Source organism: Somniosus microcephalus, unplaced genomic scaffold, assembly GCF_052327205.1.
Source record: "Somniosus microcephalus isolate GS21.2 unplaced genomic scaffold, FLI_Smic_1.0 scaffold588, whole genome shotgun sequence".
Classification (NCBI taxonomy): Eukaryota; Metazoa; Chordata; class Chondrichthyes; order Squaliformes; family Somniosidae; genus Somniosus; species Somniosus microcephalus.
Window position 1 is genome coordinate 19,107 of NW_028225775.1, and position 26,237 is coordinate 45,343.

Genomic DNA, 26,237 nt, shown 5'->3' on the forward strand with positions numbered 1-26,237 from the left:
AGTGTGTTTCCCATGTCCATGAAGTTAAAGTTAAAAAGTAAGGTAAAAAAGCCTGTTAAGGATCTGCTAAGTATATTATAATTAGTTTAATTGGGTCGCCCGCCGCTGCCTGTTGGGTCTGCTCAGCGCTGAAATCTTCCAAAGGACATGGGACTCGTTGCAAATAAAATGTTTCTCTTTAATTTCGTAGTTGGTTAAAGGGTTTGGAAATCGATAAGCAAGAAACCGACGTCCATTTTAACTCTCTGACTGGAGAGGGAAATTTCAACTGGCGGTTTGTTTTCCGCTTTGACTACTTGCCGACAGAGAAAGAGATTGTTTATAAGAAGAAAGAATCGATTTTCTCCTTGGAGGAGTCTGAGTTTCGACAGCCTGCTGTTCTCATGCTCCAACTGTGGGATTATGATTTGATTTCAGCAAATGACTTTCTTGGTAAGCATTCCAAACCCTTTTGGCTCCAGAATTCTTTCTGTTTATATTTTTCTCCTTCCTTTTCCCCACAAGTATTCTCTCCTCTTCTTATTAAAAAAAAAAAAATGTCAAAACCACGGAGAGAGTGCAGAAGGGATTTCCTAAGATGAATGGCAGCCAACATAAAAGGTAATCCAAAAGTCTTCTCTCGGCATATAAATAGTAAAAGGGTAGTAAGAGGAGGGGGGTGGGCGATTAGGGACCAAAAAGGAGACCTATGCATGGAGGCAGAGGGTATGGCTGAGGTACTAAACAAGTACTTTGCATCTGTCTTCATCAAGGAAGAGGATGCTGCCATAGACATAGTGAAAGAGGAGGTAGTGGAGATACTTGATAGTATAAAAATAAAGAGGTATTAGTAAGGCTGGCTATACTTAAAGTAGATAAGTCACCAGGAGCAGATGGGATGCATCCTAGGATGCTGAGGGAATTGAGGGCAGAGGTACTGGCCATAATATTCCAATCCTCCTTAAAAAGCAGGACCTCAAAGGTTGTAATCTCTGGATTACTCCCGATGCCACGTGCTAGTGAGTATAGGAATAGGAGGATAGAGCAGATGAAAACGTGGCTAAAGAGTTGGTGCAGGAGGGAGGGCTTTAGTTTCCTGGATCACTGGGTCTGCTTCTGGGGAAGGTGGAACCTGTACAAGTCGAACGGGTTGCACCTGAACCGGAACGGGACCAACATCCTTGCGGGGAGGTTTGCTAGTACTGTTTGGGGGGGGGGGGCGGGGTTTAAACTAACTTGGCAGGGGGATGGGATACGGAATGGAGCTATAGTAGGGGGTGATGCACAGCTAAATATAGAGGAAAAAACAAGTCAGCCTGGAAAGCAGAGCAAATATGTAACGGCACAAGGGAGTATGGCAAGGCTGGATGGCATTGGAGTCTTGCGAGTAAGGCAGATGAATTGAAGATGTTGATGAACACATGGGAGTATGATATTGTTGCTATCACAGAGACATGGTTGAGGGAGGGGCAGGACTGGCAGCTCAATATTCCGGGATATAGAATCTTCAGGCGAGACCGAGTGGGGTGTAAAAGAGGAGGGGGTGTCGCAATATTAATCAAGGATGCAATTACTGCTGTAAGGAGGGATGATATCTTAGCAGGTTCCTCTAATGAGGCCATATGGGTAGAACTTAAAAACAGAAAGGGGGCAAGCACTTTGCTGGGAGTGTACTATAGGCCCCCAAACAGTCAGGGGGAGATAGAGGAACAGATATTAGGCAAATCTCAGAGAAGTGTAGAAATAATAGGGTAATAACAGTAGGGGATTTCAACTTCCCCAATATTAACTGGGATAGCCAGAGTGTGAAAGGCTTAGAGGGTGCGGAATTCTTAAGGTGCATCCAGGAAAGCTTTTTGAGCCAGCATGTAGAAAGTCCTACAAGAGAGGGGGTGGTACTGGATCTAATTCTAGGGAATGTAGCCGGGCAAGTGGTAGAAGTGTCAGTAGGAGAGCATTTTGGTGACGGTGACCGTAACTCGGTGAGATTTAAGGTAGTCATGGAAAAGGACAAAGATGGACCGGAAATAAAGGTTCTAAGTTAGGGGAAGACCGATTTTAATATGATAAGGCAGAATCTGGCCAAAGTGCACTGGGATCAGCTACTTGTAGGAAAATCCACATTCGAGCAGTGGGAGCCTTTCAGAAAGGAAATAGAGAGAGTACAACACCAACATGTGCCCGTAAAGGTCAAGGGTGGGACCAACAAGCCCAGGGAACCCTGGATGTCAAGGGATATACAAGAATGGATTCGGAAAAAAAGGGAGGCTTTGGCAGATACAAAGGACTAAAAACAGTGGAGGCCCTAGAGGAATATAGAAATTGCAGGGGCGTACTTAAAAAAGAAATTAGGAGAGCGAAGAGGGGGCATGAAAAAACATTGGCGGGCAATATAAAGGAAAATCCCAAGGTGCTTTATAAGTATATTAAGGGCAAGAGGATAACCAGGGAAAGAGTAGGGCCCATTAGGGACCAAAGTGGCAATCTGTGTGTAGAGCCGGATGATGTGGGTGAGGTTTTAAATGAATATTTTGCATCTGTGTTCACTATGGAGAAGGACAATGTAGGCATAGAAATCAGGCAGGGGGATTGTGATATACTTGAACAAATTAGTATTGAGAGGGAGTTGGTACTAGCGGTTTTAGTGGGCTTAAAAGTGGATAAATCCCCAGGCCCAGATGAGATGTATCCCAGGCTACTGTGTGAGGCAAGGGAGGAGCTTGCAGGGGCTCTGACACAAATTTTCAGAACCTCTCTGGCCACAGGGGAGGTGCCAAAGGACTGGAGGACAGCTAACGTAGTACCATTATTCAAGAAGGGTAGTAAGGATAAACCAGGGAATTACAGGCCAGTGAGCCTAACATCAGTGGTAGGAAATTATTGGAAAAAATTCTGAGGGGCAGAATTAGTCTTAACTTGGTGAGGCAAGGATTACTCAAGAAATAACAACAGAAAACGCTGGAAAAACTCAGCAGGCCAGGCAACATCCGTGGAGAGAGAAACAGAGTCAATGTTTCAGGTCGAAGACCCTTCGTCAGGACTCCTGGGCTATGGGGAAAGCACGGGAGAGTGGGACTAGCTGAGAGTCGGCACGGGCTCGATAGGCCAAATGGCTGCCTTCCATGCTGTAACCATTCTATGATTCTATGATACCAGGGATGAGAGACTTAAGATCATCACCCAAAAGGACAATGGGAGAGGTTACATTTTACACGGAGTGTTGTTAGAAAGTGGAATGACTGAATCCATAACCGCTTTTAAAAGGGAAGTCGGTAAATATTTGGCGAAAAAAAATGTCCAAGTGTTTGGAAAAGGGCGTGGGAATGGGATGAAGTAGATATCTTGTTCAGAGAACCAGACAGGCACGATGGGCCATTAGCAACACTGGGTTTCAGGGATGCCTGTGATTCCCTAGCTTTCAGCACTGCTAGTACCATGGGAGCGAATTTGAAAATTAAAAGTCTAGTCTTGCAGTGCAGTTGATTACAACAGTGAAATTCCTCTGCACCCATCCCCCCCGCTTAGGTGCCCTACCCAAGATACAGAAGTATGTCTGACCTTAGGACTTCCAACTGGATCAGGGTGGGCCACAGTGCGAGGGCAGAGGCTCCATGCTGTCGCAGCCCCCAGTCTGCCTCCCAGGAAAAGGAAGGTGCCAGATTATCCCACTGGTACTGTAGTGTGCAAACACAAACACAGAAAATGTACAAATACAGTTTGCTTTTCCCATCAAAGAAAGAACTAGAATACTATTTGATTGGATTTGTATTTTCAAAATTTGACATCAATCCAATTTACAGCTTGATTGGCACCCTATCCACCACCTTAAACATTCACTCCCTCCACCACCGGCGTACCGTGGCTGCAGTGTGTACCATCTACAAGATGCACTGCAGCAACTCGCCAAGGCTTCTTCGGCAGCACCTCCCAAACCCGCGACCTCTTCCACCTAGAAGGACAAGGGCAGCAGGCGCATGGGAACACCACCACCTCCAAGTTCCCCTCCTAGTCACACACCATCCTGACTTGGAAGTATATCGCAGATCCTTCATCGTCGCTGGGTCAAAATCCTGGAACTCCCTCCCTAACAGCACTGTGGGAGCACCTTCACCACACGGACTGCAGCGGTTCAAGAAGGCGGCTCACCACCACCTTCTCAAGGCCAATTAGGGATGGGCAATAAATGCTGGCCTTGCCAGCGACGCTCACATCCCGTGAATGGAAAAAAAAATTACCCGCCAACTGTCCCTGATCCTGAAGACCTGCCTCGGTGAGTACCTGGGAGTGGGCGCAGCAATCACCAGAGTTAAATTCACGCAGAGAAAATTAATTTAATATTTTCTAAAAATCCTAATGATTGCCCAAGTCCACGAGGTGAAACCAATCTGTCGGGCTCATGGGGCGGTTTCCCTAACGTTAAACATCTGGGTAAGAATGTGGTAGGACCAATAAGCGTCCGTGCATCTGTGGTCACAAGTGAATCATTACAGAACATGCCAGTGATTCCTTTCTTGCTGTTATAGGTTCTGTTGAACTAAAGCTGAATGATATGATCCGAGGAGCGAAGACTGTTGAACACTGTACCATCAAGATGGCAAAAGAGAAGGCAGGTCCGCGCACCTCCATCATAAGGGCCAAGCGGATGAAGGGATGGTGGCCCTTGATCAAAGTTAAAGAATCGGAAGACGAGGAAGAAGAAGAAGATGATAACAAGAAAAAAAAGAAAAAGAAGAAGAAAAAGAAGAAAGTAAAAATTGAGGATGTTGAGTTTACTGACAGCTCCAACAATACATACATCCTCAGGGTGAGACACTGACTCCTTCTCAAATCTTCAGCTGAGAAATAAACACTTGAGACTGTGGGGCACCCTGGGTTAGCAAGCTGTCCCTTCACCTCTGGGACCTGAACTCAACTCGAACCCAGACTGATGCGACGGAACCTATTGGTGAATTTGGGAAGGCTCAGCACACTTGGGAATGGCCGCTCAGGACGAGCTGAGCAAGTTTACACAGAGTTAAATGGGGGGGGATTAATAAATCACAACCCCCACACCATATACACAATGAGGGTGGGAGGAAAGACCACTGGAGTGGGTTCACAACTTTATTTATTTTTAAAGTATCTCTCTACATCGAATTAGCCTGAGGAGGTTTTTTACCCCCCCTTTAAAATCCATTGTTTTAGAAACATAGAAGGTAGGAGCAGGAGTAGGCCATTCAGCCCCTCGAGCCTGCTCTGCCATTTAATGAGATCATCGCTGATCATCCAAACTCAGTACCCTGTCCCTGCCTTCTCCCCATATCCCTTGACCCCTTTAGCCTTAAGAAATATATCTAACTCCTTCTTGAATATATTGAATGAATTGGCCTCAACTGCCTTTTGTGGTAGAGAATTCCACAGGTTCACCACTCTGGGTGAAGAAATTCCTTCTCATCTCTGTCCTAAATGGCATACCCCTTAGCTCTAGACTGTGACTCCTGGATCTGGACTCCCCCGCCATCGGGAACATCCTTCCTGCATCTAGTCTGTCTAGTCCTGTTAGAATTTTATAAGTTTCAATGAGATCCCCTCTCATTCTTCTAAACTCCAGCGAATATAAGCCCAATCGCCCCAATCTCTCCTCATACGTCATTCCTGCCATCCCAGGTATCAGCCTAGTGAATCTTCGCTGCACTCCCTCCATGGCAAGAACATCCTTCCTCAGATAAGGCGACCAAAACACACAATACTCAAAGGTGCGGTCTCACCAAGGCCCTGTACAACTGCAGCAAGACATCCTTGTTCCTGTACTCGAATCCTCTCGCTATGAAGGCCAACAAACCATTTGCCTTCTTAACCGTCGGCTGCACCTGCATGCTTACCTTCAGCGACTGGTGCACAAGGACACCCAGGTCTCGTTGCACTTCCCCTTTTCCCAATCTATTGCCATTGAGTTAATAATCTGCCTTCCTGTTTTTGCCACCAAAGTGGATAACCTTGCATTTATCCACATTATACTGCATCTGCCATGCATCTGCCCAATCACCCAACCTGTCCAAATCATACTGGAGTTTCTCTGCATCCTCCTCACAGCACACATGCCCACCCAGCTTTGTGTCATCTGCAAACTTGGAGATATTACATCTAGTTCCCTCGTCTAGATCATTAATATATATTGTGAATTGCTGGGGGTCCTAGCACCAATCCCTGCGGTACCACACTAGTCACTGCCTGCCACTCGGAAAAAGATCCATTTATTCCAACTCTTTGCTTCCTGTCTGCCAACCAGTTTTCTATCCAAGTACCTTACCCCCAATCCCATGTGCTTTAACTTTACACGCTAATCTCTTAGGCGGGACCTTATCGAAAGCCTTCTGAAAGTCCAAATACACCACATCCACTGGTTCTCCCTTATCTATTCTACCAGTTGCAACCTCAAAAAATTCCAGTAGATTAGTCAAGCACGATTTACCTTTTGTAAATTCATGTTGACTTTGTCCGATCCTGTCACTGTTTTCCAAGTGTTCTTTTCCAAGTTTTCTATAAATCTACACTGCTGTCTTCAAAGGATTGGTCGTCAGCCCCCTCCCCCCCCTCAATGTGTGACACCCTTGGGCCCCACCGCAGGAGCTCAGCCTCTAGTTGGTCATTTCACTGATGAGGCGACAACAATAGTTGGTGTCTGGAGAATGATGCAGTAGAGGAGAAATAGCAGGCAGGGTTTCCATTCCTGAGTGCAGGACAAGATCAGGATTCACCCTGTTGGCCGTCACTACCTGTGCTCGTACATGAAAAATGGGCCTTGGATGAGGGGCTGGAGGCTAGTTCCTGGAGCAGTGTACCCCAGTGTGAATCAGTTCTTGGGGAAGTGTACCCCAACGTGAATCAGTTCCTGGGGAATTGTACCCCAACTTGAATCAGTTCTTGGGGAATTGTACCCCAATGTGAATCAGTTCTTGGGGACTTGTACCCCAGTGTGAATCAGTTCCTGGAGCAGTGTACCCCAGTGTGAATCAGTTCCTGGGGAATTGTACCCCAACATGAATCAGTTCCTGGGGAATTGTACCCCAACATGAATCAGTTCCTGGGGAATTGTACCCCAATGTGAATCAGTTCTTGGGGAATTGTACCCCAATGTGAATCAGTTCTTGGGGAATTGTACCCCAACGTGAATCAGTTCCTGGGGAATTGTACCCCAACATGAATCAGTTCCTGGGGAATTGTACCCCAACATGAATCAGTTCCTGGGGAATTGTACCCCAATGTGAATCAGTTCTTGGGGACTTGTACCCCAACGTGAATCAGTTCCTGGAGCAGTGTACCCCAGTGTGAATCAGTTCCTGGAGCAGTGTACCCCAGTGTGAATCAGTTCCTGGGGAATTGTACCCCAACATGAATCAGTTCCTGGGGAATTGTACCCCAACATGAATCAGTTCCTGGGGAATTGTACCCCAATGTGAATCAGTTCTTGGGGAATTGTACCCCAATGTGAATCAGTTCCTGGAGCAGTGTACCCCAACGTGAATCTGTTCCTGGGGAAGTGTACCCCAACGTGAATCTGTTCCTGGTGAATTGTACCCCAACGTGAATCTGTTCCTGGGGAATTGTACCCCAATGTGAATCAGTTCCTGGGGAAGTGTACCCCAACATGAATCTGTTCCTGGCGAAGTGTACCCCAATGTGAATCAGTGCCTTCAGGAGAGGAGAGAATTGGATAAGAAAATTGTAAGTCTTAATTTTTAATTAGAAGCTGTATTGAAGCGTGCAGTGGGGGTAATTTCACTCTATCCCGGCCAGAAGTAAAATCGGCGGATTAACTGATCCGTTAATTTCTCGCTGGGTGAGTGAGATTAAAACAACCCCGTTGTGCGACCATTCTATTGACGTCGCACCGAAATGTGTTGCCATGTTACACAGCGCCATCTCTTCTCAGTCATGCTGATATCTCTGTCAACATTCGTCCCTCCAGCAGTGCCAGCTAAACTCCGACTATTGTTGATATGGTGAGGTGAGGTGGGAAATTGTAAGTGATGGGAAAAGGAGCTATGTAAATATTTGGTATTGTTTGTGACAGGGTAAAATTGAGGCTGAGATGCACTTGCTGACCCTAGAGGAAGCGGAAAAAAGCCCCGTTGGTCTTGGTCGGAAGGAGCCAGAACCATTGGACAAACCCAAGTAAGTGGATGAAAACCTGTGAATCCTGCAAATCTGAAGCAAAACAAGAAATACTGGAACCGCTCAGTAGGTCTGTCAGTGTCTGTGGAGAGAGGAGAGTTAACATCACAGTGTCAACATTGTGGAAACTGGAAGGTTTAATAGATACAATAACAGCAATGTGCATTTATATAGCGCCTTTAACAAAGTAAAACATTCCAAGGTGCTTCACAGGAGCATAATCAAACAAAATTTGACACCGAGCCACATAAGGAGATATTAGGGCAGATGAAAGAGGTAGGTTTTAAGGAGCATCTTAAAGGAGGAAAGAGAGGTCACAGTAACATAGAACATAAGAACATAAGAAATAGGAGCAGGAGTAGGCCAATCGGCCCCTCGAGCCTGCTCCACCATTCAATAAGATCATGGCTGATCTGATCCTAACCTCAAATCTTCTATCACTCTGCATCCACCCGAACCCATGTGATCTCCCGGGAGAGGCGAAAAACCAGATAAAGACCCAATGGCCAATTTGGGAGAAAAAAATCTGGGAAATTCCTCTCCGACCCATCTAGGCGATCGAAATTCTTCCAGGAGATCACTCTGTCCCTATATTTTCTACAGTACTTACCTTCTGTAAAGGCGATCTCCACCCCAGCCAGGAACAGGAATAAAACCATCTCCTGAAATCTAACACAGAATTAGAACACAGTAGGAGCAGAACAAGGCTACACGGCCCCTGGGCCCACTCCACTACCCACAGGGCCATGACCATTCCGAACCTAGACTCATGTCCAATTTCCTGCCCGCTCCCCGTAACCCTTAATTCCCTTTACTTCTAGGAAACTATCTATTTCTGTTTTAAATTTATTTAATGATGTAGCTTCCACAGCTTTCTGGGGCAGCAAATTCCACAAACCTACCACCCTCTGAGTGAAGAAGTTTCTCCTCATCTCAGTTTTGAATGAGCAGCCCCTTATTTTAAGATTATGCCCCCTAGTTCTAGTTTCACCCATCATTGGGAACATCCTCACCGCAGCCACCCGATCAAGCCCCTTCACAATCTTATATGTTTCAATAAGATCGCCTCTCATTCTTCTGAACTCCAATGAGTAGAGTCCCAATCTACTCAACCTCTCCTCATATGACCACCCCCTCATCCCCGGGATTAACCGAGTGAACCTTCTTTGTACTGACTCGAGAGCAAGTATGTCATTTGTGACTTTGATAAGGGACGTTTCAGTGCTGTGGCAGGGGCGGAAACCTGATTAGAGATGGGCACGGATTTGGGAGGCGACAGCACGTTCAAGGACTTTGGAGGGGAAAGGGAGGTTGGCGATGGGGTGGTAGTTTGCAGGGGCGGCGGGGCTAAGGGTTTTTTTCAGGATGGGGTGCCAATGGCAGACTTGAAGAGGGGGGGGGACAGTACCTGAGGAGAGGGAACTGTTTACAATATTAGCTAACATGGGGCCAGGAACGGCAATGGGGTTTTCTGCAGTTTGGTGGGAATGAGGTTGAGGGAGCAGGAGGTGGGTCTCATGGACAAGATGAGCTCGAAGAGGGCACGAAGAGAGATAGAAACTGGAGAAAGATGCGAGTTCGGGGCTAGGGCAGCATTTTAAAAGGAACAGAAGACAGAAAAGGGAGAGGGGAAACGCGCACATAGAGACACACACGGGGACACACAGACACCCACATGTACATGCTCACACACACACAAGAAATGCAATGACTTGTAAAGTGCTTAAGCGGAAAACAGGAGGTGGTTATATGGCAAAAGTGACCATATCCAGAGACAATAGGAGACAGATTAGAGAAATCGAAGAAATAAAAGATGTATATCAAACACAGAGAGTGTGTCACCTTCCATACTAGTGCTTCCGATATGTCTTCCTTTTTCCTCAACTGAGGATTCCCCTCTACCATGGTTGACGGGGCCCTTGACTGTGTCCGTTCCATTTCCCGCACTTCTCCTTCCCAGAACCACGATAGGGACAAAGATGGACCGGAAATAAAGGTCCTAAATTGGGGGAAGGCCGATTTTAATATGATAAGGCAGGATCTGGCCAAAGTGGACTGGGATCAGTTACTTGTAGGAAACTCCACATCAGAGCAGTGGGAGTCTTTCAGAAAGGAAATAGAGAGAGTAAAACGCCAACATGTTCCCGTAAAGGTGGGACCAACAAGCCCAGGGAACCCTGGATGTCAAGGGATATACAAGAATGGATTAGGAAAAAAAGGGAGGCTTTTGGCAGATACAAGGGACTGAAAACAGTAGAAGCCCTAGAGGAATATAGAAAGTGCAGGGGTGTACTTAAAAAAGAAATTAGGAGAGCGAAGAGGGGGCATGAAAAACCACTGGCGGGCAAAATAAAGGAAAATCCCAAGGTGTTTTATAAGTATATTAAGGGCAAGAGGATAACCAGGGAAAGAGTAGGGCCCATTAGGGACCAAAGTGGCAAGCTGTGTGTAGAGCTGGAAGATGTGGGTGAGGTTTTAAATGAATATTTTGCATCTGTGTTCACTATGGAGAAGGGCGATGTAGGCATAGAAATCAGGCAGGGGGATTGTGATATGCTTGAACAAATTGGTATTGAGAGGGAGGAGGTACTAGTGGTTTTAGCGGGCTTAAAAGTGGATGCATCCCCAGGCCCAGACAAGACGTATCCCAGGCTGCTGTGTGAGGCATGGGAGGAGATTGCAGGGGCTCTGACACAAATTTTCAGAACCTCTCTGGCCACAGGGGAGGTGCCAGAGGACTGGAGGACAGCTAACGTAGTACCATTATTCAAGAAGGGTAGTAGGGATAAACCAGGAAATTACAGGCCAGTGAGCCTAACATCAGTGGTAGGAAATTATTGGAAACAATTCTGAGGGACAGAATTAGTCTCCACTTGGAGAGGCAAGGATTAATTGAGGATAGTCAGCATGGCTTTGTCAGGGGGAGATCTTGTCTAAGCAATTTGATTGAATTTTTCGAGGGGGTGACTAGGTGTGTGGATGAGGGTAGTGCAGTTGATGTAGTCTACATGGACTTCAGTAAGGCTTTTGACAAAGTCCCGCATGGGAGACTGGTCAAGAAGGTAAGAGCCCATGGGATCCAGGACAATTTGGCACATTGGATCCAAAATTGGCTTAGTGGCAGGAGGCAGAGGGTGATGGTCGAAGGTTGTTTTTGTGACTGGAAGCCTGTGTCCAGTGGTGTACCACAGGGATCGGTGCTGGGTCCTTTGCTGTTTGTAGTGTACATTAATGATTTAGATAGGAATGTAGGAGGTATGATCAGTAAGTTCGCAGATGACACGAAAATTGGTGGAGTGGTAAATAGCGAGGAGGGAAGCCTCCGGCTACAGGACGATATAGATGGGTTGGTTAGATGGGCAGAACAGTGGCAAATGGAATTTAACCCTGAAAAGTGTGAGGTGATGCATTTTGGGAGGACTAACAAGGCAAGGGAATACACAATGAATGGTAGGACCCTAGGAAGGACAGAGGATCAGAGGGACCTTGGTGTGCATAAGAACATAAGAACATAAGAAATAGGAGCAGGAGTAGGCCAATCGGCCCCTCGAGCCTGCTCCGCCATTCAATAAGATCATGGCTGATCTGATCCTAACCGCCAATCCACTATCACAAAACCATCTCCTGAATCTAACAGAATTAGACACACGAAATAGGAGCAGGATCAGGCTACACGGCCCCTGGGCCCGCTCCGCTACCCACAGGGCCATGACCGATCCGAACCTAGACTCATGTCCAAATTCCTGCCCGCTCCCCGTAACCCTTAATTCCCTTTACTTCTAGGAAACTGTCTATTTCTGTTTTAAATTTATGTAATGATGTAGCTTCTACAGCTTTTTGGGGCAGCATATCCCATGGACCTACCACCCTCTGAGTGAAGTAGTTCCTCCTCATCTCAGTTTTGAAAGAGCAGCCCCTTATTCTAAGACTATGCCCCCTAGTTCTAGTTTCACCCATCATCGGGAACATCTTCCCTGCATCCACCCGATCCAACCCCTTCACAATCTTATATGTTTCAATAAGATCGCCTCTCATTCTTCTGAACTCCAATGAGTAGAGTCCCAATCTACTCAACCTCTCCTCATATGTCCATCCCCTCATCCCCGGGATTAACCGAGTGAACCTTCTTTGTACTGACTCGAGAGCAAGTATGTCCTTTCTTAAGTATGGACACCAAAACTGTACGCAGTATTCCAGGTGCGGTCTCACCAATACCTTGTACAACTGAAGCAATACCTCCCTATTTTTATATTCTATCCCCCTAGCAATGAAAGCCAACATTCCATTGGCCTTCTTAATCACTTGCTGCACCTGCATACTAACCTTTTGAGTTTCGTGCACCAGGACCCCCAGATCCCTTTGTACTTCAGTACTTTCCAGTTTCTTGCCATTAAGATAATAACTTGCTCTACGATTTTTCCTGCCAAAGTGCATAACCTCACACTTTCCAGTATTGTATTCCATCTGCCAAATCTCTGCCCACTTACTTAGCCTGTCGATGTCCCCTTGCAGGTTTTTTATGTCCTCCTCACTCACTACTTTCCCTCCCATCTTAGTATCATCTGCAAACTTTGATATGTTACACTCGGTCCCCTCCTCCAAATCGTTAATATAGATTGTAAAGAGTTGGGGACCCAGCACTGACCCCTGTGGAACACCACTAGTTACTGATTGCCAGTCCGAGAATGAACCATTTATCCCAACTCTCTGCCTTCTGTTAGATAGCCAATCCTCTATCCATGCCAGAATATTACCCCCAATCCCGTGATTTTTTTATCTTAAGCAATAATCTTTTGTGTGGCACCTTGTCAAATGCCTTTTGGAAGTCTAAATACACTACGTCCACTGGTTCCCCTTTACCCACCCTATACGTTACTTCCTCAAAGAACTCCAGCAAATTTGTCAAGCATGACTTCCCCTTCATAAAACCATGCTGACTTTGTCCTATTAAATTATGATTATCCAAATGTCCTGTTACTGTCTCCTTAATAATGGACTCCAAAATTTTACCTACTACAGATGTTAGGCTAACCGGTCTATAGTTTCCAGCCTTCTGTCTGCTGCCCTTTTTAAATAAGGGTGTTACATTAGCAGTTTTCCAGTCTGCCGGGACCATTGCTGAGTCCAGGGAGTTTTGGAAAATTATTACCAATGCATCCACAATCCCTACCGCCACTTCCCTCAAGACCCTAGGATGTAAGCCATCAGGTCCAGGTGATTTATCCGCCTTGAGTCCCATTATTTTACCGAGTACCACTTCCTTAGTGATTTTGATTGTGTTTAGCTCCTCCCCCCCTTTAGCCCACTGTTTGTCCAGTGTTGGGATATTCTTAGTGTCTTCTACTGTAAAGACTGATGTAAAATATTCATTCAGTGTTTTTGCCATCTCCATATTTCCCACCATTAATTTCCCGGTCTCATCCTCTAAGGGACCAACATTTACTTTAGCCACCCTTTTTCTTTTTATATAACTATAAAAACTCTTACTATCTCTTTTTATATTTTTTGCTAATTTACTTTCATAATCTATCTTCCCTTTCTTAATCAATCTTTTTGTTATTTTTTGCTGTCTTTTAAAGTTTTCCCAATCGTCTATCCTCCCACTAGATTTGGCTACCTTATATGCCCTTGTTTTTAGTCGAATACTATCCTTAATTTCTTTACTTAGCCACGGATGGCTGTCTTTTCTTTTACACCCTTTTCTTCTCAGTGGAATATATATTTTTTGGAAGTTGTAAAATAACTCCTTAAATGTACACCACTGATCATGTATCGTCTTACCCTTTAATCTATTTTCCCAATCCACTCTACTCAATTCCGCTCTCATACCTTCATAGTCTCCTTTTTTCAAGCTTAGCACGCTTGTTTGAGATCCGACCTTCTCACCCTCTAATTGAATATGGAATTCAACCATGTTATGGTCACTCATTCCAAGGGGATCCTTTACTAGGACATTTTTAATTAATCCTGTCTCGTTACACAGGACCAGATCTAAGGTTGCCTGCCCCCTGGTCGGTTCAGTTACATACTGCTCAAGAAACCCATCCCTAATACACTCAATGAACTCATCCTCAAGGCAGCCCTGCCCAATTTGATTTGTCCAATTAATATGATAGTTAAAATCCCCCATAATTATAGATGTTCCCTTATTACAAGCCTTAGCTATTTCCTGATTGATACTCCATCCAACAGAGTTGCCACAGTTCGGAGGCCTATAGACTACGCCCACTAGTGTTTTTTTCCCCTTATTATTCCTTACCTCCAGCCAAACTGTTTCATTGTCCTGATCTTTTGACCCAATATCATTTCTCTGTATTACAGTGATTCCTTCCTTTATTAACATAGCCACCCCACCTCCCCTTCCTTCCTGCCTGTCCTTCCTGATCGTTAAATAACCTGGTATGTTTAATTCCCAGGCATTGTCACCCTGCAGCCATGTTTCTGTAATGGCCACAAGATCATACCCATATGTAGTTATTTGTGCCATTAACTCATCTATTTTGTTACGAATGCTACGTGCATTCAGATAGAGAACTTTCAAAGATGTTTTGTGACACTTAGTTCCTGCTTTTGCCCTTTTTACTCCATACCTTCTGCCCCTTCCTGACACGCTCTGGTTTTTAATTTCCCCACTGCTACCTAAGTCTATGACCTTCTCTGTTGTCATTTTTATTATTTGCTCTCTAGGAACCTCCCCCCCACTAGTTAGTTTAAAGCCCTCTCTACAGCCCTAGTTATATGATCCGCCAGGACTCTAGTCCCAGCACTGGCCAAGTGAAGCCCGTCCCAACGGAACAGCTCCCTCCTGCCCCAGTACTGGTGCCAGTGTCCCAGGAAGCAAAACCCATTTCTCCCACACCAGTCTTTGTACATAGATCCCTGAAGGCAGCAGGACAGGTAGATAAGGTGGTTAAAAAGGCATATGGGATACTTGCCTTCATTAGCTGAGGCATAGAATATAAGAGCAGGGAGGTTATGATGTTGCTGTACAAAATGCTAGTTAGGCCACAGCTGAAATACCGTGTGCAGTTCTGGTCGCCACACTATAGGAAGGATGTGATTGCATTGGAGAGGGTGCAGAGGAGATTCACCAGGATGTTACCTGGGCTGGAGCGTTTCAGCTATGAAGTGAGACTGGACAGGCTGGGGTTGTTTTCCTTAGAGCAGAGAAGGTTGAGGTGTACAAAATTATGAGGGGAATAGATAGGGTAGATAGAAAGGAACTTTTCCCCTTAGTAGAGGGGTCAATAACCAGGGGGCATACTTTCAAGGTAAGGGGCAGGAGGTTTAGAGGGGATTTGAGGAAAAGCTTTTTCACCCAGAGGGTGGTTGGAATCTGGAACTCACTGCCTGAAAGGGTGGTAGAGGCAGGAACCCTCACAACATTCAAGAAGCATTTAGATGAGCACTTGAAATGCCATAGCATACAAGGCTACGGACCAAGTGCTGGAAAATGGGATTAGAATAGACAGGGCTTGATGGCCCGAAGGGCCTCTTTCTGTGCTGTATGACTCTAGGGTTCGCACCAGTCGCTGAAGGTAAGCATGCAGGTGCAGCAGGCGGTTGAGAAGGCAAATGGTATGTTGGCCTTCGTAGCGAGAGGGTTCGAGTACAGGAACAAGGATGTCTTGCTGCAGTTGTACAGGGCCTTGGTGAGACCACATCTTGAGTATTGTGTGCAGTTTTGGTCGCCTTATCTGAGGAAGGATGTTCTTGCCATGGAGGGAGTGCAGTGTACCTGGGATGGCAGGAATGACGTATGAGGAGAGATTGGTTCGATTGAGCTTATACTCGCTGGAGTTTAGAAGAATGAGAGGGGATCTCATTGAAACTTATAAAATTCTAACAGGACTAGACAGACTCGATGCAGGAAGGATGTTCCCAATGGCTGGGGAGTCCAGAACCAGGGGTCACAGTCTAAGGATAAGGGGTAAGCCATTTAGGACAGAGATGAGGAGGAATTTCTTCACCCAGAGAGTGGTGAACCTGTGGAATTCTCTACCACAGAAGGCAGTAGAGGCCAATTCATGAAATATATTCAAGAAGGAGTTCGATATATTTCTTAAGGGTAAAGGGATCAAGGGATATGGGGAGAAGGCAGGGACAGGGTACTGAATTTGGATGATCAGCCATGATCTCATTGAATGATGGAGCAGGCTCTAGGGGCCGAATGGCCTACTCCTGCTCCTATCCTCTATGTTTCTATGTTCCCCTTTTCCTCACCTTTCACTCCACCAGCCTCCACATTCAGCGGATCATCCATCGCCATTTCCGCCACCTCCAGCTTGATCCTTCCACCAAACACATCTTCCCCTCCCCTTTCAGCATTCCAAAGGGACCATTCCCTCCTCAATCACCCCCTCCCCTTCCCATGGCACCTTCCCGTGCAAGCACAGATGTAAAACCTGCCCTTTTACCTCCTCCCTTCCCACTGTCCAGGGCCCCAAACACCCCTTCCAGGTGAAACAGCGATTTACTTGTACTTCTTGCAATTTAGTATACTGTATTCTCACAATGCAGTCTCCTCTACATTGGAGAGACCAAATGCAGATTGGGTGACTGCTTTGTGGAACACCTCCGTTCAGTCTGTAAGGGTGACCCCGAGCTTCCAGTCGTTTGTCACTTTAATTCGCCGCTCCACTCCCTCTCTGTCCTCGGCCTCTTACGCTGTTCCAATGAAGTTCAACGTAAGCTCGAGGAACAGCACCTCATCTTTCGATTAGGCACTATACAGACTTCCGGACTCAACATAGTGTTCAACAATTTCAGATCATAACCTCTGCCCCCATTTTTTCAGATGAGGTGCTGGCAATGATTCTACTATTCTCACTTACGCCTCCTCTAGACCCATCTTTTGTTTCTTTCCTTGTCCCATTGCCACCCCCTTTTGCCTCGCACCATCATCCCTTTTGTCATTTAATCTCCTGCCTTCCACCCTAACACAGACTTTCCCTTTTGTTCTTTCTTCCCCTCCCCCCTTTTCTGCCCTTGCTTAAAACCTGTTACATCTCTAACTTTTTCCAGTTTTGACAAGATCATCAACCTGAAATATTAACTCTATTTCTCTCTCCACGGATGCTGCCTGACCTGCTGAGTATTTCCAGCATTTTCTGTTTTTATTTCAGATTTCCAGCATCTGAAGTATTTTGCTTTTGTTTTTGTACAGTGTGTGTGTGATTGGCTGAAGGAGATGGGGCTGAGACACAGAGGGCTGGATTTTCCTTAAGCTGTCGGGAAGGAGGTGGGACTACAACTTTCGGGTTTTAGTCCCGCCTCCATCAACGTCTGGCCAATCGACACGATTTTCCCTTGATTGACCTTGTTGAGCCCGCCCAGCGGGCTCAGCAGGCCAATTAAGGGCCACCCGGCAACAGGTGACGTCACAGACTGAAATTTCATCTAAGAGTTTTTGACAGATGAAATATCAGTGTTTCACAGCTGCTTGAAGCTGTCAAACACTGACAGTCTGACTTCTAACCTTAGTCCTTCTACGCAGACTCAGTTAGAACTGTCACCGGCACTGAATGCTGAAGGCTGTCACTCAGCTTTCAGTTCCGGCTGAGTGATGGACTCCCGCAGCCTAGAGGAAGAAAGGCTGTTAAGGTAAGTACAGGTAAGTAAAACTTCTTTACACACTTTAAACACACTTACCTTTGCACTCATGCACCCATCACTCACCTGAACACCAACATCGCGACCCCTCCAAGTCCTTCAACCCGACGGCCCGCCTGCTCTAACCTGGTGTGGTTTGGAGCCGTCGGGAATCCCATACGACGCCCCTCAAAATAGGGATTAGGCTAAAAACATATAGAAACATAGAAGATAGGAGCAGGAGTAGGCCATTCGGCCCTTCGAGCCTGCTCCGCCATTCAATGAGATCATGGCTGATCATCCAAATTCAGTACCCTGTCCCTGCCTTCTCCCCATACCCCTTGATCCCTTTAGCCTTAAGAAATATATTAACTCCTTCTTGAATATATTTAATGAATTGGCCTCAACTGCCTTCTGTGGTAGAGAATTCCACAGGTTCACCACTCTCTGGGTGAAGAAATTCCTCCTCATCTCTGTCCTAAATGGCTTACCCCTTATCTTTCGACTGTGACCCCTGGTTCTGGACTCCCCCATCATCGGGAACATCCTTCCTGCATCTAGTCTGTCTAGGCCTGTTAGATTTTTATAAGTTTCAATGAGATCCCCTCTCATTCTTCTAAACTCCAGCGAGTATAAGCCCAATTGACCCAATCTCTCCTCATAAGTCATTCCTGCCATCCCAGGTATCAGTCTGATGAATCTTCGCTGCACTCCCTCCATGGCAAGAACATCCTTCCTCAGATAAGGCGACCAAACCTGCACACAATACTCAAGGTGTGGTCTCACCAAGGCCCTGTACAACTGCAGCAAGACATCCTTGCTCCTGTACTCGAATCCTCTCGCTACGAAGGCCAACATACCATTTGCCTTCTTAACCGCCTGCTGCACCTGCATGCTTACCTTCAGCGACTGGTGCACAAGGACACCCAGGTCTCGTTGCACTTCCCCTTCTCCCAATCTATTGCCGTTCAGATAATAATCTGCCTTCCTGTTTTTGCCACCATAGTGGATAACCTCACATTTATCCACATTATACTGCATCTGCCATACATCTGCCCAATCACCCAACCTGTCCAAATCATACTGGAGTTTCTCGGCATCCTCCTCACAGCACACATGCCCACCCAGCTTTGTGTTGTCTGCAAACTTGGAGATATTACATCTAGTTCCCTCGTCTAGATCATTAATATATATTGTGAATAGCTGGGGTCCTAGCACCGATCCCTGCGGTACCCCACTAGTCACTGCCTGCCACTCGGACAAAGAGCCATTTATTCCAACACTTTGCTTTCTGTCTGCCAACCAGTTCTCTATCCAAGTCAGTACCTTGCCCCAATCTCATGTGCCTTAACTTTACACACTAATCTCTTATGCGGGACCTTATCGAAAGCCTTCTGAAAGTCCAAATGCACCACATCCACTGGTTCTCCCTTATCTATTCTACCAGTTACATCCTCAAAAAATTCCAGTAGATTAGTCAAGCACGATTTACCTTTTGTAAATCCATGTTGACTTTGTCTGATCCTGTCACTGTTTTCCAAGTTTCTACAGGAAAGATAGGGAAAATGTCCTTTTTCCTCAGTCTAACCCTTCCATTGTGGCAGACAGAGCCTGACTGGGTCCATCACACTTCCTTCACTCACATCCTCACCCTTTCCCACTCTCAGAACAGGGCTAAGATCATAGAAACATAGAAGATAGGAGCAGGAGTAGGCCATTCGGCCCCTCGAGCCTGCTCCGCCATTTAATGAGATCATGGCTGATCATCCAAATTCAGTACCCCGTTCCTGCCTTCTCCCCATATCCCTTTAGCCTTAAGAAATATATCCAACTCCTTCTTGAATATATTTAATAAATTGGCCTCCACCGCCTTCTGTGGCAGAGAATTCCACAGGTTCACCACTCTCTGGGTGAAGAAATTCCTCATCTCAGTCCTAAATGGATTACCCCTTATCCTTAGACTATGACCCCTAGTTCTGGACTCCCTGGCCATCGGGAACATCCTTCCTGCATCTAGTCTGTCCAGACCTGACAGAATTTTATAGGTTTCGATGAGATCCCCTCTCAATCTTCTAAACTCCAGTGAGTACAAGCCCAATCGACCCAATCTCTCCTCGTACGTCATTCCTGCCATCCCAGGTATTAGCCTGGTGAATCTTCGCTGCACTCCTTCCATGGCAAGAACGTCCTTCCTCAGATAAGGCGACCAAAACTACACACAATACTCAAGGTGCGGTCTCACCAAGGCCCTGTACAACTGCAGCAAGACATCCTTGTTCCTGTACTCGAACCCTCTGGCTACAAAGGCCAACATACCATTTGCCTTCTTAACCGCCTGCTGCACCTGCATGCTTACCTTCAGTGACTGGTGCACAAGGACACCCAGGTCTCTTTGCACTTCCCCTTCTCCCAATCTATTGCCATTCAAATAATAATCTGCCTTCCTGTTTTTGCCACCAAAGTGGATAACCTCACATTTATCCACATTATAGTGCATTTGCCATGCTTCTGCCCAATCACCCAACCTGTCCAAATCGTACTGGAGTTTCAGGACATCCTCCTCACAGCATACCCTCCCACCCAGCTTTGTGTCATCTGCAAATTTGGAGATATTACATCCAATTCCCTCGTCCAGATCATTAATATATATTGTGAACAGCTGGGGTCCTAGGACCGATCCTTGCGGTACCCCACTAGTCACTGCCTGCCACTCTGAAAACGACCCGTTTATTCCAACTCTTTGCTTTCTGTCCGCCAACCAGTTCTCTATCCAAGTCAATACCTTGCCCCCAATCCCATGTGCCTTAAATTTTGCATGCTAATCTCTTTTGCGGGACCTTATCGAAAGCCTTCTGAAAGTCCAAATACACCACATCCACTGGTTCTCCCTTATCTATTTTACCAGTTGCATCCTCAAACAGGCAGTTAATTGGCACTAATCCCTTCCCGCCTCGGGTCGGCGGGTCCCAGTGCGCGGCGGGTACCCGCCGAACTTGAAACTTACGTGGAGGCAGGTTTTGAGCAGGATGGTGTCGGGACCCCCGAATTCAGGATTTTTGCCCCCCCGCACGCCTAAAAGCCCGCCTCTCAGCCCAATGAAAATCTGGCCCAGAGTGTGTGATAGGCTGAAGGAGGTGGGACTGAGGCACAGAGCGTGTGATTGGCTGAAGGAGGTAGAAATGGAAGCACAAGTAGCGTCAGTGGCCCAGAGCCCGATAGAAGGAAGTGAGTCAACTTCTTTGCTGCATTCTGACAGAACCTCCCTCACCCTGAGACTACCCCCCCACCCCACACCCAGAGTTCCCCTAACTGGAGCCTACCCCCACCCAGAAAATCTGTCGAATGCAGAGGCTGGTGGGGAACATAGGAATAGAAGGAGGCCATTCAGCCGCTCCAACGTGTTCCACAATTCAGTCATATTACGGCTGATGTGTATCCTAATTCCATTTACCCACCTTTGCTCCATAATCCCTCGATAAACTTTCACAACAAAAATCTATCAATCTCTGTTTTGAAATTTTTAGTTGCCCCCAGGATCCACAGCCTTTTGGGAAAAGAGTTCCAGGTTTCCACTACCCTTTGTGTGAAAAAGTGCTTCCTGATTTCCCTCCTAAATGGCCTAGCTCTAATTTTAAGGCAGTGGCCCCATTTAATCCCTTTATCGTTTTAATCACAAGATTAGATCACCCCTCAATCTTCTAAATTGAAGGAAATACAAGACAAGTTTATGCAACCTGTCCTCATAATTTACCTGTGCACTAGTTTTTAATGATTTGCGTACGTGGACCCCTAAACCTACAGCTCCTGGTCTCTCAACATTAAGAAAAAATGGATTTGTTTTTCTCGAATCCAAATTGGTTGACCGCACACTTCTCCACATTGCCATGGGGATTCACAATATATATTAATGATCTAGACGAGGGAACTAGATGTAATATCTCCAAGTTTGCAGACGACACAAAGCTGGGTGGGCATGTGTGCTGTGAGGAGGATGCCGAGAAACTCCAGTATGATTTGGACAGGTTGGGTGATTGGGCAGATGCATGGCAGATGCAGTATAATGTGGATAAATGCGAGGTTATCCACTTTGGTGGCAAAAACAGGAAGGCAGATTATTATCTGAACGGCAATAGATTGGGAGAAGGGGAAGTGCAACGAGACCTGGGTGTCCTTGTGCACCAGTCGCTGAAGGTAAGTATGCAGGTGCAGCAGGCGGTTAAGAAGGCAAATGGTATGTTGGCCTTCGTAGCGAGAGGGTTCGAGTACAGGAACAAGGATGTCTTGCTGCAGTTGTACAGGGCCTTGGTGAGACCACACCTTGAGTATTGTGTGCAGTTTTGGTCGCCCTATTTGAGGAAGGATGTTCTTGCCATGGAGGGAGTGCAGCGAAGATTCACCAGACTGATACCTGGGATGGCAGGAATGACGTATGAGAGATTGGGTCGATTGGGCTTATACTCGCTGGAGTTTAGAAGAATGAGAGGGGGTCTCATTGCAACTTATAAAATTTTAACAGGACTAGACAGACTAGATGCAGGAAGGATGTTCCTGATGGCCGGGGAGTCCAGAACCAGGGGTCACAGTCTAAGGATAAGGGGTAAGCCATTTAGGACAGAGATGAGGAGGAATTTCTTCACCCAGAGAGTGGTGAACCTGTGGAATTCTCTACCACAGAAGGCAGTTGAGGCCAATTCATTAAATATATTCAAGGAGATAGATATATTTCTTAAGGCTAAAGGGATCAAGGGATATGGGGAGAAGGCAGGGACAAGGTACTGAATTTGGATGATCAGCCATGATCTCATTGAATGGCGGAGCAGGCTCGAGGGGCCGAATGGCCTACTCCTGCTCCTATCTTCTATGTTTCTATGATCTTAGCCCTGTTCTGAGAGTGGGAAAGGGTGAGGATGGTAGTGAAGGAAGTGTGATGGACCCAGTCAGGCTCTGTCTGCCACAATGGAAGGGTTAGACTGAGGAAAAAGGACATTTCAGAAGCCTGGACTGGAGGAAGTACACCTCAGAGGAGTGTTGTGGGAGGAGTTGATAACGCAGCTTGAGAGGTAGTGCATTACCCCAGTGTACACATTTTGGAAGAGTCCTCAGACACTTAATTTAGTGAACATCAGAGCAGCAACACAAAGTAACAAATATGGCACCATTGCTTCCTTAACATGAACTTTCGTAGCACATCTAAAGTGATGCAAATCCCTGATATTGGCTGATTGACTAATTTGTGTGTTTGTCTCATTCTCCAGTCGACCCAACACATCCTTTAACTGGTTCATCAACCCTTTGAAATCCTTTGTCTACTTTATCTGGAAGAACTACAAGTGGTACATCATTGGCCTGCTGGCCTTGGTCATCTTGGCTCTCTTTATCTTCCTGATCCTTTACACCATGCCACAGTTCATTAGTGAGAAGATCATCAATGGGAGAGCCCTGCCTCCAGCACAACTCCAGCACAGTGACAACTCCAGCACAACTCCAGCATGGTGACCACTCCAGCACGGTGATAACTCCAGCCCTGTTCCAGCAGAGTGATATCTCCAGGACTGCACATACTGGACAGCTGTCAACTGCACAGGGAAAGTGCACACTTTAACTGGAGACATCTTTCATTGCAGTTACCTTTGTGAAAATTATATCAGAGATAACAGATGCCTAAAGGGTAAAGAAAGTTGAGGCAAGCTATTTCCCCCACAACATACTCCCCCCAATGTCTATTTTAAAATGATAGGATAGTTCTTCCACTTGGGCGGCTCCTGGGTGTCACCAGGTGCAGCGCAGGTGAGGAACCTGCAGCCACACTAATGGCCACCAGTACTGGGGACCCTCCAGCAGCAGCCAGAGGCCCAAGAACTGAACATTGTCCTGCGGTGGCAGGACCCTTCAGCCTCTTCTACAATTTTCAAGGTGGCCCAGGACACCCAGTGTTAACGAGCATCCCAGCACAAGCCCTGCTGCCATCCTGTGTACAATGTCCCTCCCTGAACTTGGGACGGGGACTCACCAAAATTAAAGTCAGCAAAATAACAGTAATGAAGAAAATAGTGGCACTAAAGAGTGACAAATCCCCAGTACCAGATGGTTTCCAACCCAGGGTTTTAAAGGAAGTAGGTGGCATAGTGGTTAGCACTGTTGCCTCACAGCGCCAGGGACCCGGGTTCAAATCCGGCCTTGGGTGACTTGTCTGTGTGGAGTTTGCACATTCTCCCCGTGTTTGCGTGGGTTTTCTCCGGGTGCTCCGGTTTCCTCCCACAGTCCAAAGATGTGCGGGTTAGGTTGATTGGCCATGATAAAAAATTGACCCTTAGTGTTAGGGGGGATTAAATACGTGGGGTTATGGGGATAGGGTTTGGGTGGGATGGCTGTCGGTGTAGGGACCGGGTGCTAGGGTTTGGATGATCAGCCATGATCTCGTTGAATGGCGGAGCAGGCTCGAAGGGCCGAATGGCCTACTCCTGCTCCTATCTTCTATGTTTCTATGTTAGGTGAGAACATTGCAGATGTCCTAACTATAATCTTCCAAAGTTCTCTCAATTTGGAAACCGTTCCTTTAGATTCAGAAATTGTGCATGTCACTCCACTATTTAAGAAAGGAGAGGGAAACTAGAGAATTATACACCAGTTAGCCTAACATCTGTTGTGAGGAAATTATTAGAGTCTATAATTAAGGATAGGGTGACTGAACACCTTGAAAATTTTCAGCTGATCAGCGAGAGCCAACATGAATTTGTAAAAGGCAGGTCATGCCTGATGAACCTGATTAAATTTTCTGAAGAGGTGACTAAAGTAGTGGATAGGGGAATGTCTATGGGTGTTATTTATATGGACTTCCAGAAGGCATTCGATAAAGTCCCTCGGACTGGCAAGGCAGGCTCGAGGGGCCGAATGGCCTACTCCTGCTCCTATTTCTTAAGAGACTGTTAGCTAAAGATGAAGCTCATGGAATTGAAGGCAAATTATTCACCTGGTTAGGAAATTGGCTGAGCAGCAGGAGACTAGGGATAATGGACAGGTACTCTAAATGGCAGGATGTGACTAGTGGTGTCCCGCAAGGATCTGTGTTGAGGCCGCAACTATTCACCGTATTTATTAACGACTTAGATGATGGGATAGAAAGCCACAATTCCAAGTTTGCCGATGACACAAAGATAGGTGGCATTGTATACCATGGAGATTGAAGCATAAAATTACAAAGGAGTATCGACAGATTAAGCAAATGGGCAACACTGGCAAATGGATTTCAGTGGAGGCAAATGTGAGGTCATCCACTTTGGACCTAAAAAGGATCGAACAGGGTACTTTCTAAATGGTGAAAAGCTAAAACAGTGGATGTCCAAAGAGACTTGGGGGGTTCATGTACATAGATCATTAAAATGTCATGGACAGGTACAGAAAATAATCAAAAAGGCTAATGGAATGCTGGCCTTTATATCTAGAGGACTAGAGTACAAGGGGGTAGAAGTTATGCTGCAGCTATACAAAGCCCTGGTTAGACCACACCTGGAGCACTGGGAGCAGTTCTGAGCACCACACCTTAGGAAGGATAGAACATAAGAGGTAGGAGCAGGAGTCGGTCATTTGGCCCCTCGAGCCTGCTCCGCCATCCAATATCATGGCTGATCTGATCTTGGCCTCAACTCCACTTCCCTGCCTGCTCCCCATAACCCTTGACTCCCTTACCTTTCAAAAATCTGTCTATCTCCACCTTAAATATATTCAATGACCCAGCCTCCACAGCTCTCTGGGGAAGAGAATTCCACAGATTCACAACCCTCTGAGAAGAAATTCCTCATTTCCGATTTAAAAGGGTGCCCCCTTATTCTGAAATTATGCCCCCTAGTTCTAGATTCCCCCACGAGGGGAAACATCCTCTCTGCATCTACCCTGTCAAGCCCCTTCAGAATCTTATGTTTCAATAAAATCACCTCTCATTCTTCTAAACTCCAATGAGTATCGGCTCAATCTTTCTTCATAAGACAACCCCTTCATTTCCGGAATCAACCTCATGAACCTTCTCTGAACTGCCTCCAATGCAAGTATATCCTTCCTTAAATAAGGAGACCAAAACTGTACGCAGTACTCCAGGTGTGGTCTCACCAACACCCTGTACAGTTGTAACAGGACTTCCCTACTTTTATACTCCATTCCCTTTGCAATAAAGGCCAACATTCCATTTGCCGCCTTAATTACTTGCTGTACTTGCATGCTAACTTTGTCCTCCACACAATTTGCTTCCCAACTATCTTTGTATCATCAGCAAATTTGGCTACATTACTCAGTCCCTTCATCCAAGTCATTAATATAGATTGTAAATAGTTGAGGCCCCAGCACTGATTCCTGCGGCACCCCACTAGTTAGTTTGCCAACCTGAAAATAACCCATTTATCCCGACTCTGTTTTCTGTTAGTTAGCCAATCCTCTATCCATGCTATAATAATTGCAAAATACTGCGGATGCTGGAAATCTGAAATAACAACAGAAAATGCTGGAAATACTCAGCAGGCCAG

The 26,237-nt window shown here is 46.2% G+C and overlaps 1 protein-coding gene across 1 annotated transcript; it reads left to right on the forward strand.

Annotated features, from left to right (window-relative positions):
- Positions 1-64: 64 nt before the first annotated feature.
- On the forward strand, positions 65-26,237 carry LOC147081273 (fer-1-like protein 4). Its single transcript, XM_085980844.1, has 4 exons — positions 65-432; positions 4,503-4,783; positions 8,033-8,133; positions 22,980-26,237. Exons 1-4 carry the CDS (start codon positions 384-386, stop codon positions 23,218-23,220), a joined length of 672 nt encoding a protein of 223 aa, XP_085836970.1. The 5' UTR covers positions 65-383; the 3' UTR covers positions 23,221-26,237.

Coding starts and splice junctions, on each gene's coding strand:
- LOC147081273 (XM_085980844.1), top strand. CDS start 384: ATGCTCCAACTGTGGGATTATGATTTGATTTCAGCAAATGACTTTCTT. Junction 4,784..8,032: donor ACAATACATACATCCTCAGG/GTGAGACACTGA, acceptor TGTTTGTGACAG/GGTAAAATTGAGGCTGAGAT. Junction 8,134..22,979: donor GAACCATTGGACAAACCCAA/GTAAGTGGATGA, acceptor CTCATTCTCCAG/TCGACCCAACACATCCTTTA.